General features: G+C 45.4%; 1 protein-coding gene across 3 annotated transcripts in view; it reads left to right on the top strand.

The window, feature by feature from the left end:
- P2RX7 (purinergic receptor P2X 7) overlaps nucleotides 1-13,096 on the top strand; it is a 54,543-nt gene that overhangs the window by 22,236 nt on the left and 19,211 nt on the right. For all 3 annotated transcript variants that reach the window (XM_069557823.1, XM_069557824.1, XM_069557825.1), the window contains exons 3-7: nucleotides 692-760; nucleotides 5,015-5,087; nucleotides 7,453-7,549; nucleotides 12,177-12,257; nucleotides 12,889-13,018. In XM_069557823.1, the coding sequence (XP_069413924.1) occupies nucleotides 692-760; nucleotides 5,015-5,087; nucleotides 7,453-7,549; nucleotides 12,177-12,257; nucleotides 12,889-13,018 (450 nt within the window). The remainder of the gene's footprint in view (nucleotides 1-691; nucleotides 761-5,014; nucleotides 5,088-7,452; nucleotides 7,550-12,176; nucleotides 12,258-12,888; nucleotides 13,019-13,096) is intronic.

The following is a 13,096-nucleotide window of genomic DNA, read 5'->3' as shown; positions in this document are numbered from 1 at the left end:
CAGTTTTGGACAAGGGAAGGCTACGGATGACAAAGAATGGAAAGGTGTGAAAGGGCTTGAGATTGTCTCAATCTGCAAAAAAGATAAAATGAACGTAGAATTCTCAAAAGGGAGAGGTTGAAGTGGAGTTGAGAACACCAAAGAACAGATGGAGAGGGGTGGTAAGAGGGACAAAAGGGCCCATTGGAAGCTGGAAAGCTTTGAAAAACCATAAAAGCCAAGCTGCTATCCATTTGTTTCTAACAGAGGGTCATTAAAATCTCCACCTATTTATTGCCCAGGTGGTGGGATGCCCTATGACCCTTTCATTAAAGTCCTGGATAATCTGAATAGCATTTTGATGGAGGTAACACCCCCACCTCTGCCTCCTCACATCTTTTGGTTTTCAATGTAATGGGACTTACTGTGTCCCCCCAAAATGAAAAGGCTGCTTTTGAGGCTGGAATGGAAAATGAGTGCTCAATCAATTTGAATGTTCCTCCGCTCTCCCTCGGCTCAGCAGGGCGGCTCATCCAGCTTGGATATTAAACGCTCTGGGTAGTCGATTTGCTTCCAGACCCAGATTTCTAGACTGAAGCTTAGAAGAGTGGAAAGTTTCGCCCCCAGGCACTTAGCCAGTTGGATTACTATGATTAAGCAGTTCTGTTCTCAAAGGGCTTGCCATTTTTCCTTCTCTCCTTTTTCTCTGCAGGGGAACTCCTTTTTTATGATGACAAACTTTCTCAAGACAGAAGGCCAAGAGCAAGGGTTGTGTCCTGAGGTAAGGAGAGAGGGATGGGTGATAAGAGTTTCTGGAGGAGGCACAGGTCAGAGAAAATGGAAATTGGGACCAGGGGTGTTGTGGAGCCCACAAATATTGACTGAGCCTCTGCTTGCTACAGAGCAGGGGTGTAGATGTGGGCTGGCTGGTAAGGGTGAGAAGACCCTGCATTTCTTGCTCTGTAACCACCAGATCTCTGTCTGTCTCCCTGGGTCTCCAGCTGTAGCACTAGGAGCCTGTGCAGCTCGAGGCCTGCTTTCTCCGTCGCTTGCTCCTGGAGCAGCTTGGGACAGCATGGAACCTTGGCATTTGCATAGTGTCTCATGTTTTAGTGGAGCCTCACAACAACTTTAGGGGGGTAGCAGCACTCCCAACCTTATTTTACAGGTCAGCACAAAGATCAGCACTGATATTGGGATCAGTGACCTTCCCAATATCACACAGCTTGCTGGAGGCAGAGCCAAACTTAGAATCCAGCTGTCCTCATTCACAACTCTCCCATTGTTCACTGTGAACTGCCTGCAGGGCCAGCCTGGGAAGATGTCAGACAGTGCAAGTTTGATATTTCATTGCACTCACTCTTTCCCCACCTTGCTTTGCCCTCTCCGTACTCTCTCTCAACCTTCTGCCTTCTTCTGGAAAACTTTCTTCCCTATAAAAACATATGTATCTTATTCTGTCCCATCCCAGTCTTGTTCACTGCTCTATAAAATGACAACTAGCTATTCTGATCAGTTTGTCTATAGTAATGTCTTCCTAGGCAACACCCTCCTGTTGTTCCCCTCTCAAGTAAGACACTTGTGTTTTACCAGGGACTGTCCCAACACCGAGAGGTGAGGTGCAGTGCCTGTGGGGAAAACCAGCCTTGCCTGTGGGTCTTGCTCATCAGCCCTCTCTGGTGACAACGCCTAGATTTCTGAGTGTCTGGAAGCTCAGTGTGGATACGCCCTCTCGCATCACAGTCCTTGCCATCATTTCTACCTAAATTTGGAAATAAGCGAACGTTCCCTTCAGGTCTGTCTCAATAATGCTCCCCTAAAAAGAGACCTCTCGACGTTTATTTCGCCTCCACTTCCCGTTAAATGTCCCTGCTACTCTAATGAAGTAGCCAGCTGCCTGTCCAACTAAATATTCCTTTCCATCTCCCTACCCAGCAGCATCCAAAGTTGAATCCAGTTGGGGCCTTTGGTTCCCTCTTGTCCCATACTCTGAAATTGCTACTCACACTCCTCCTCCCCGGCCCCCACCCCCCCACCCCTGCCATGGCACTTTTCACAAATACTCTTCAAGTTATTGAGACTTACAAGAAATCAATAAAGAGACTTGTAAAAGAAGTCAAGGAAGAGAGTCAGGATAGCACAGAGATTAAGAGCCTGGGTTTTAGAAGCTTGACTACAAACGGTTCAAAACTTGATTTATTACCTTTGTGACTCTGGGCAGGTAACTTCACGGCTCTGTGTCCTGGTGTATTCATTTGCAAGATGGGGCTGATTGCAAAACCTAGGTCTTGGGATTATTGAAACAATGAGTGAATTTCTGTGACAGGCTGGAAACAAGGCATGATGCATTGGAAAATGCACTCCAATGCGAGCTGTTATGACCCAAATGACAAGTTACTCCTTCTCAGATAGGCTGTCACTCAGACTGAGTTCCGTGGAGGCAATCCCAGCCTGGAGAATACTGTAACTCTTGGGATTTTAATCTGTGATCTGAGCTGATTTGGGTTGCTCTAGTGGGAAATTTGCCTCCTCTCTTTGCATATTGACAGCCACCCCCTCCATCCCCCGACCCCCACCCCCCTTCCCTGCCCCTCAACTCTTACTGGAAGGTGGAAGTCAAGGATAGGGCTTGACATCTGTCTCCAGTAAATGGCCAAGCCCCAGGTGTACACCGAAATGAAGAGACATTGGTCCTAATAATCTATTGCTACATAACAAACTACCCTGAACCTGCTGGACTTAAAGCCACGAGCATTTCTTTTTTTAATTTTTTTTTTATGTGGACCATTTTTTTAAAAGTCTTTTCTGAATTTGTTACAATATTGCTTCTGTTTTATGTTTTGTGTTTCTGGCCGTGAGACATGTGGGATTTTAGCTCCCTGACCAGGCACCGAGCCTGTACCCCTTGCATTAGAAGGTGAAGTCTCAACCACTCAACCATTAGGGACATCCCTAAAGCCATGAGCATTTTAGGAACTCTCATAGTTCAGTGGTTGAGAGAGCTCTGCTGGGCACTTCTGCTGATCTTGGGATCTGTGTGGGGGCTCTCATGGCCTGGGCTTGGCTGGCCTTCTCTTCCTCTCTGGGGATTCTTAAGGCTTCTCCTCCTTTCAGGGTCTCTCCACGTAGTCTTTCCAAACTTCCTCACAGCAGCTCAGGATCCGTCAGACCAAAAGAAGATTCCAGGCCTCCCAAGCTCAGGACTAGAGCTGACACAGCGTTACTCCCACTGCCTTCTGTTGGTTATTCAATCAGAGTCAGACCTAGCTTCAAAGGGAAGGGAAGATGCTCTACCTCCCAATGGCAAGAGTGACAAAGAATTTGTGGCCATCGTTGATGCATGTGACAATCACAAAAGAGATGATTAGAATGTCTATTGTTTTTTCTTTTTTTTTTTTTAATTTTGGAATTTCACCTTGAGAGTAAAATAGAGTCCGTTTATCTTCTTTCCTGAGATTTCTTTCCAGTCAATAATCAAAATAACGTAACTTCCCATGAGTCACAGTGAATGATCATTTATTCATTCTTTCCATGTTTATCCAGACTGACTATGTGTCAGACACTCAGACTACAAAGACACAACCCAGGCTTTGTGTTCAAAGGGTTCACAATATAGTTGGGGATCACAAAAGCAGCAAACCAAGGACATGCTGGGTGACAGGAAGAAGGCAACTTGGGAAGAAAAGAGAACATGAAAGTGAAAGAGATTGAAAACTACAGGAAACATTCACTAAGCAAAAGCCACGGGCTAACCCCTTTCCCATCATAACTCATTTAATCTTCACAGCAACCATATAAGACAAATCTGTCCATTCCCCTTCTAGGGGTGAGGAAACTGAGGTGCAGAGAGGCAAAGTAACCTGGCTGAGGCCACTCCCTGGTTGCACCTGCGTCCAAGCCTGGGCCCTCCCCTGAATTTCTGTAACACTGCACGGAAGAGCCTATTTTCACGAAACTCCTGGTCTCCCTAAGACTGACCATTAAACATGGTCCTCAGAAATCGGGAAGTCGAGAATGCATAAACAAGCCATCTCACTTTTCTTTTCCTCATTCTGCCCTCAGCCCTTAGTCTTAGAAGCTGACTGACCTCATTTTTCTCAGGCCAGGAGAGAGGGCTGGCTGGAATCCTTTATTTCCACATTTCCTGCTGAGCCATTGCACCTGTCTGCTTCACTTGGTTCCTCAGCCACAAGGCTGCATGATCCAGGCCCCTGATCTCCAAACCAAGGGCTGTTCCCTGAAAGTGGCCCCTGGCATATGCTTCTTAGACTTTTACTTATTTTTATATATTTATTAATTTTAAAAGTATTCATTTATTTGGCTGCATCAGGTCTTAGTTGCAGCATGCAGGATCTTCATTGCTGCATGTGAAATCTTTGTAGCAGTGAGAGGGATTTAGTTTCCTTACCAGGGATCGAACCCTGGCCTCCTGCATTGGGAGTGCGGAGTCTTAGCGACTTGACCACCAAGGAAGTCCCTATTTTTATTTTTTATTGAGATATAAGTCATGTACCATAAAACACACCATTTTCAAGCATTTAGCTCAGTGGTTTTTAGTATATTCACCGAACTGGGCAAACATCATCTCAGTCAGTTTCCAGAACATTTTCATCATTCCAAAAAGGAACATCATACCCACTAGCAGTCACTCTCAGTACCCTACTTCCCTCAGCTCCTGGCGACCACCGATCACCCTTCTGTCTATGGACTTGCCTGTTCAGAACATTTCATATACACAGAACCATACAATACGTGATCTTTCCTTTCTGGCTTCTTTCACTTAGCATCATGTTTCAAGTTTCATCTACACTGTAGCAGGTATCAGTACTTCATTCATTCCTTTTCATAGCCAAATAACATTCCATCACATGAATGTCCTAGATATTAGTTGTCCGTTCATCTATTGGTGGCTGTTTGGGCTATTTTGATTTTTGAGCATTATCTGCACACAAATGTTTGTGTGAACATAGACATCTGCTCTCCTATATCTTAGAGACACAATTTATTCCCCACTATTTTGTCCTTCTTTCTGCAGTACCCCACCCCCAGGACGCTCTGTTCCTCTGATCGGGGCTGTAAAAAGGGATGGCTGGGCCCACTGAGCAAAGGTATGTTCTATTTCTTTTTCTGAGACCTGCAGGGGGTTGGTCTGGAATCCCGGTGATGTTTGAGAAGCCCAGCTCTTTAGCTTCTGGCTCTCAGCTGCCTTCATCCACCTTCCTTGGGCCATGGATGGGCCTGTGCCTGCCCCATGCCTCGACTCTGAACCCAGAGGACCAACTGCTGACTATGAATGTGACTCTAATTTCCAGTGAGGGCAGCTCCTGAAAACCTCACAAAATTAGCCCCTTCAGTGTTCTCACTGATAGAAATTTGAACACCCAGTAGCATCATCTGAGTATTCTACACGTTTCCTCTTGAATTTCCCCAAAGGTTGAGAAGCATGAATGTGTACCCCACCCAGGGCCCCTGGAGGCAATATCAACCTTCAGAGTTTCCAGAGATCTTGTTTTAACTTAAAAAAGGCACATAAAATTAAAACAGATTTCCCAAAAAGAGAACAAGAAAAAGTAAAAATATTGTTTTAAGTGGAGGAAAACTGCTTTACAATGTTGTGTTAGTTTCTGTCATATAACAACTTGAATCAGCCATGATATACATACATCCTCTCCCTCCTGAGCCTCTCTCCCCTCCCTCCTTTACATCCCTCTAGGTCATCACAGAGCACCAGGCTGGGCTCCCAGTGTTATACAGCAACTTTTCATCAGCTATCTGTTTTACACATGACAGTGTATATATGTCAATGCTACTTTCTCCATTCGTCCCACCCTCTCTTTAGCCCACTGTGTCCACAAGTCCATTGTCTACATCTGCTTCTCCATTCCTTCCCCTCAAATAGGTTCATTGATATCATTTTTCTAGATTCCATATATGTGAGTTAATATATGATTTTTTTTTCTCTTTCTGACTTACTTCACTCTGTACAACAGGCCCTAGGTTCACTCACCTCACTAGACCTGACTCATTCGTTCTTTTATATGGCTGAGTAATGTTCCGTTGTGTATATGTACTACATCTTCTTTATCCATTCATCTGTAGATGGACATCTAGGTTGCTTCTATATCTTGGCTATTCTAAACAGGGCTGCAATGAACATTGGGGTGCATGTGTCTTTTAGAACTGTGACTTTCTCAGGGTATATGCCCAGTACTGGGATTGCTGGGTCATATGGTAGATTTATTCCTAGTTTTTTAAGGAATCTCACACTGTTCTCCATAATGGTTGTATGTTCTCCGTAATGGTTGTATCAGTTTACATTCCCACCAACAGTGTAGGAGGGTTCGCTTTTCTCCACATCCTCTCCAGCCATCAGTGTTTATAACATATTCGCTTTTCTCCACATCCTCTCCAGCCATCAGTGTTTATAACATATGCTAAGTCACTTTAGTTGTGTCCAACTCTTTGCAACCCTATGGACTGTAGCCTTCCAGGCTCCTCTGTCCATGGGCATTTTCCAGACAAGAATACTGGAATGGGTTGCCATGCTCTCCTCCAGGGGGTCTTCCCAACCCAGGGATTGAACCTATGTTTCTTACGTCTCCTGCATTGGCAGGTGGGTTCTTTATCACAGCTGCTGCTGCTGCTGCCACTAAGTCGCTTCAGTCGCGCCCGACGCTGTGCGACCCCATAGACAGCAGCCCACCAGACTCCCCCGTCCCTGGGATTCTCCAGGCAAGAACACTGGAGTGGGTTGCCATTTCCTTCTCCAAAGCATGAAAGTGAAAAGTGAAAGTGAAGTCATTTAGTTGTGTCCGACTCGTAGCGACCCCACAGACTACAGCCCACCAGGCTCCTCTGTCCATGGGATTTTCCAGGCAAGAGTACTGGAGTGGGGTGCCATTGCCTTAACAGCCAGTTTATAACACACATGTATACAGAAAGGCATATGAATATTCAATTCCATTCCACAATGTTTGTGCATTTGAGTTGGAGGAGAGTTAACTAACACTACTTACTATTTAACTTTCCCCTCAAATATCTGTTAGTGACACTGATACTCCAGGAAGACGTGCCATGCTTACTACATGGCCCTGTACATCCTGGTCCATGCTGTACACACCTGGAGGAACTCAGATGTCTGTTTAGAAGCCATGTGCTAGTCCATTTATACCAGGCAAAAGAATACACCCTGTTCTGCCTCCCTCTCAGGCATCTTTTCTTGTGAAGAAACAAGCAAGCAAAAATCTAACAGCATCTGTGGTCTTTATGTCTTCTCTTTGATCCTTCTTTGAAAACCTTACCGTTCGACGTGTTGCTTGCTTGGTTTTTCTTAAGTAAGCCTGTGGTTTGGATGAGGTTACACAGAAACTAAAACTGCTTGGACTGAGAAACAGCCTCTTGATAGAGTGGAGTGGAGTTTCCTCCCACGGTTCTTTCACACCTGTGCTTCTACAACCCCTTGACCCTTCACAGGAATCCAGACTGGCAGGTGTGTAGATTATAAAGAGAAGCAGAAGACCTGTGAAGTCTTCGCCTGGTGTCCTGTCGAGGCAGCGGAAAAGGCTCCGGCGTGAGTTGTAGGGAGGGGACAGACACAGTGGCCCGCAGCTTCAAGCAGACGAAGCCCTGCGAGGCACTGCCCCAGCTTCCCTTCTCAGCACCACCCTCCCTCCCCAAGTCCCGGGTCTTACTGGCTTAGTGACTCCCAGGCCAGACACACTAGTGGTCTCTGGGAGGGCCTTGCTTGTGGTCAAAATATTGACATAATTCTGGACCAGCTGGTAAATAGCTACTACCTTGAGCACCCTTGGGTGCCCCCTGCCCCTTGAGTGTTCCAGCACTTTCCAGGGCACCTCCAGACACCACCTCCAGTGCTATAGCAGGGACCACTCTGACTGTCAGTGTCTGTACTGAGTGATTAAGGAAGAGAAGGTGGGAGGGAAGTAGGAAAAAGGAAGAAGGGAAGGGAGGAGAGAAGGAAGGGAAGGGAAAGGAAGTTTTCTTAAATGTTCACAGTGACGTACACATTTGGTGTTCCCCTGTGTTGATTCTTCTCAAGGTCAGGCCCAGAAGGCAGAACTTGATGTTAAACCTCAGAAAACACTGGGAGGACTGCATTTCAGCAGAGAATAAGGAGAGCTGGATTCAAATCCAGGCTTTAATGCACCCTTGCTATGTGACCTTGAACAAGTGCCTTAACCCCTTTGGGTTTCAGTTTCCTTGTCTTTAAAATGAGAATAACAGGACTTCCCCAGCAGACCCAGTGATTCAGACTCTGCACTTCCCATGCAGGAGGCGCAGGTTCCATCCCTGGTCGAACTAAGATCCCACAAGCAGCGTGGCCAAAATATATTTTTTTCAGTTAAAAATAAAATGAGGATAATAACTGTATCAACCTTACTGGGCTGTTGTGAGAATTAAATGAGATGATAACTGCACAGTGATTGCACAGTGAGCCCTGTGCTTGGCACACTGTAAAGTGCCCAATAACACACAAACGCACACATGATCTGCCCCTAGACGTGTGGTGGTTCTAGACCAGCACTGTCCAATGGAACTTTCTACAATGACAGCAAGATTCTGTACCTCCACCATCCAGTCTGGTAGCCACTGGCACATGTGGCTATTAAGCACCCGAAATGTGGTTACCACAACTGAACTGAATTTTGAGTTTAATTTAATTTCAATAGTCGGGCTTCCCCAGTGGCTCAGTGGGAAAGAATCTGCCTCCAGTGCAGGAGACATGGGTCCAATCCCTGGGTCGGAAAGATCCCCTGGAGGAGGAAATGGCCACCCACTTAGTATTCTTGCCTGGAGAATCCCATGGACAGAGGAGCCTGGCGGACTACAGTCCGTGGGGTCTCAGAGAGTTGGACATGACTGAGAGACTGAGCACACAGACACAATTTAAATTGTCACACACGCCACACATGCCTAGGGGATGGTGGACAGTGTAGTTCTAGAGAAATGTGACTCAGGGACCCACCATCAGCATCTATGGGGCAAAGAGAAAACTTCCCCAAACTAAGTTTTTAGAAGCTTCAGGCAAACGTTCCTGACGTCAGAGTGGGAAGCACCAGGCAGTACCAGCTTGTCTGGCTCTCACTCGCTAATGGCACCGCCCAGGTTCATTTGTAGGTCAGGGAAGATTCTTTGTCCCAGAAGAAATTATCCAAGACCCAGGAGGGACACAAGCCTACATTCAAGAAGGCCCTGGTTCAAGGCAAGAGCTTCTTGATTACCTGTGGTTTTCAGTCCTGGCTCTGCCAGCGACTCATTTATCACATAAATACGGTGCATCTCTGATGTTCTGTGACCTGGGCTGCAATTTTACATGACCCTGAACAAGTAACTCCCTTACCTTCAGTTTCTCATATGTTATAGAGAAGCATTACAAAGATGATTCATTTAATTGTTTCTCCAGCACATTCATTATCAGATAGTAGGGAGAACTGTGCTCATTTTTTTTTTTTTTGTAAAATACAAGAAGACCCAGATATGGAGCGGGTCCCAAGGGTTTTGCAATCTAATAGAAGAGATAAGACACATGCACAGAGGACTGTCATTCTGAAGAGGAAATTTTTAAGTGTCATGAAAGAGAAATAAAGGGGACCGTTTAGTCCTTTGATTCTGAGCATGTTGCCCAGAAGTTTGAAATGTTCTAAAGGCAAAGGGTCTCACAAATATTAGGTATCTGTTGTAAATAAGATTGTGTGTGTGTGTGCAAGTGACAATATAACTTCAACTGGCTTCAGAAAAAAAAAAAGGGACTGTTAATTTTTGGCTTGTGTTTTTGACTCACGTAAATGAGAAGTCCAGAAACACTAGCCTCAGGCAAGGCTTGATCAAGGCTTTAAATGATGTCTTAAGATTTTCTCTCTTTCTTCCTCTACCGTTCTCCTCTCTCCAACCTCTAGCTCTTCTTTTTTCCATGCTGGCTCGCCTCACACTGTGGTCTGGGGCACTCCAGGTTTACATTGTCCTTGCTACTAATAATCCTAAAGAAAACAAGTGTTTCTTTCCCAATAGTTCCCACAATAATCCTGGGGTGTTCTCAATGGCCTAAGGCATGTGACAGTCAAAGAATCAATCATTGAAGCCAAGGGGACTGGATTACACTGCTTGTTTTTTTCTGTCATTATTGTATACTTTTATTATTGCTTTTATGTTAGTGTTTTCCAATCAGATTAGGGACTCTTTGAGGTGAAAATGGTATTTTATCTCTATCAAGATGGCTCACCACAAAGCTGGTTGATTAAATATTTTTTAATTGATGACTTATTAAAAACGTAGACTATATTAAGACCACCATGAAATTCAAGCTGCTTCATTTGGGATGTGATTTTTTAAATTTATTAATTTTAATTGGAGGCTAATTACTTTGCAATATTGTACTGGTTTTTGCCATACATTGACGTGAATCAGCCATGGGTGTACATGTGTCCCCCATCCTGAACCCCCCTCCCACCTCCCTCCACATCCCATCCCTCAGGGTCGTCCCAGTGCACCAGCCCTGAGAGCCCTCTCCCATGCATCAAACCTGGATTGGTGATCTGTTTCACATGTGGTAATATACACGTTTCAATGCTATTCTCTCAAATCATCCCACTCTCACCTTCTCCCACAGAGATGACCCTATATGCAAGACAGCAAAAGAGACACAGATGTAAAGAACAGACTTTTGGACTCAGTGGATTACACTGTTAAACCAGCTCCGGGTCATATGCCCACCCTGGGATCTGTAAGGGATGGGCAGGAGATGAGAGTGGACTGAGAGTGGAAGAGACCTGGCTTTCCAAAAGGGAAAAAATGGAGGTGCTACTGCTAGAGAGGGGGAATTGATGTAGAAAGGCAAAAATGACAGTGTTCTCTATAATTACATCCCCAGTAGAGCCAAAGTTGGGCTTTGGAAGTCCTGAAATAAAAAGCAGATCATTCTTTTTTTAAAAAAATTTTGATCGTATTGGATTTTAGTTGTGGTACACAGGATCTTTGTGACAGCATGGGCCCCACAGTGTGTGGGCTCAGTAGTTGCAGCGCCCAGGCTTAGTTGCTTTGTGGCATCTGGGATCTTAGTTCCTCATCCAGGGAAGGAACCCCTGTCCCCTGCCCTGGAAGCATGGAGTCTTAACCACTGGATCACCAGGGAAGCCCCCAGAGCAGATTATTCTTGATGTTCCCTTCCAAATACCCTCCACCTTTAGCCTGTGCTTCTCCCAATGTATATTTGCCACCTACTCAGGTGTGCCAGGCAACAGAATACCAGTGGCATCATTTTAGGGAGCCTGTTCTCTCCACCTTTAACAGATTCTCAACCTCACCAGGACAAAACCCTCGATTGTCTTGTTCATCACTGTGTCCCAAGGGCCCAGCCCCATTCCTGATACAATAAATATTTGTTGAATGAATGAATGCATGGATGGTGGGTGGATCTTCCGGCAGTCTAGAATTTGGGTTCCTCTCACTCATGGAGGATTTTATACTACTCAGAGCCTCTAGAGAGTGAATGATAGCGTCAAGTATGTATGCGTGGCACTGTGCTAAAGGCTGAGGATGCCAAGATGAGAAAATTATTGTCTCAGCCCTGCAGGATCACCAAACTTATTGTGGAAAATACAAACAGGAGTGTGCTGGAGCTGGCTTATACCAGCTCTGAGTCATTTATGCTCATCCCTTTCCCAATTCCAGTTCAGTGATGTTCTACTGGTAGCTTGAAATCAGCGATGGTGGGGGTATTTATACCACAATAGTCAGTAACTGCTACAGTTTCAGGGCTTATTGTTTTCCTGGAGAGCTGGTTTTTAAACATTTACCAATACACCACTGTGCATACCTAGACATACCATTATATCAGAGTGAGAAGTATTACAGTAAATGCCACGAAGTCTGTTTTCATGCCACCTCACACAGCTGTGGGATCTTAGTTCCCCAACCAGGGATCGAACCTGTGCCCCTGCAGTGGAAGCAAGGATTATCAACCACTGGACCACCAGGGAACTCCTTCCATGGGGTCTTAAGAAGGGAGAAATTCTTCCTGGAGAAGCTGGAGAACTTTGGAAGGTTTTGCCCACTGGATTGCATTTCTCTCCAAACATTATATTGACCCAAGCAAGAAATCAGAGCCTCTGGTCAGTGGCTCACTGACTCCCTTGGTCCCTGTAGTCACTGATCCCCCATTTTGCATTTCTCTCTCTTAGGCCTGCGCTCTTGGTCAGTGCTGAAAACTTTACTGTACTCATCAAGAATAATATCGACTTCCCTGGCCACAATTACACCACGTAAGTGCCCAGAATGTCTGGCTGTATTTGTTATCTACTGTTGCATAACAAATCACCCTAACACTTAGAAGCTAAAAACAACAAACTTTAATTTTATCACATAGTTTCTGGTCATCTCAGAGTGACATCTGGGAATGACTTCATTGGGAGGTTCTGGCTCGGGGTCTCTCAGGATACAGTCAAACTGTCAATGGGGGCTGCAGCCATCTCCAGACTTGACTGAGGCTGGAAAATCCTCTTCCAAGCTCACTCAAGTGACTGTCATCAGGAGAACTCAGTTCTTCACCATGTGGACTTCTCCTTTGGACTGCTTGAGTCCCCTTGGGACATGGTGGCTGGCTTCCCAGAGCAAGTGATCCAAGCCAAAGAGCAAGCAAGCAAGATAGTAACCAGGAGAGAAGCCACTGTATTTTTAAATGCAAAAGTGACACACCATCACTTCTGTCATATATTACTGGTCACACAGACCAACACTGGACAGTGTAAGCGGGGAATACACAAGGGTGTGAATCCCAGAAGGCAGGATCGTTGGAGGCCCTCACGGTGCCAGGTACCACACTGGTTCACTCCCATGAAAGAGATGGATCTCAATTTTCAATAGAGATGCTTGTTTGCTTTCCATCATGTGCAGGAGAAACATCTTGCCGGATTTAAACAGCACTTGCACCTTTCACAAGACTCGGGATCCACAGTGTCCCATTTTCCGACTAGGAGATATCTTCCAAGAAACAGGAGATAATTTTTCAGAAGTGGCAATTCAGGTTGGTGATGCCTGTTTGTAAAGTGTAACGTGGGGAGGGTGGGTCAAGGGATGGAGGATGACAAATGGCCAAGAGGCT

Source organism: Ovis canadensis, chromosome 17 (assembly GCF_042477335.2).
Source record: "Ovis canadensis isolate MfBH-ARS-UI-01 breed Bighorn chromosome 17, ARS-UI_OviCan_v2, whole genome shotgun sequence".
Classification (NCBI taxonomy): Eukaryota; Metazoa; Chordata; class Mammalia; order Artiodactyla; family Bovidae; genus Ovis; species Ovis canadensis.
The sequence above is the reverse complement of the archived record's forward strand: the minus strand, read 5'-3'. Positions and strand labels throughout refer to the sequence as shown.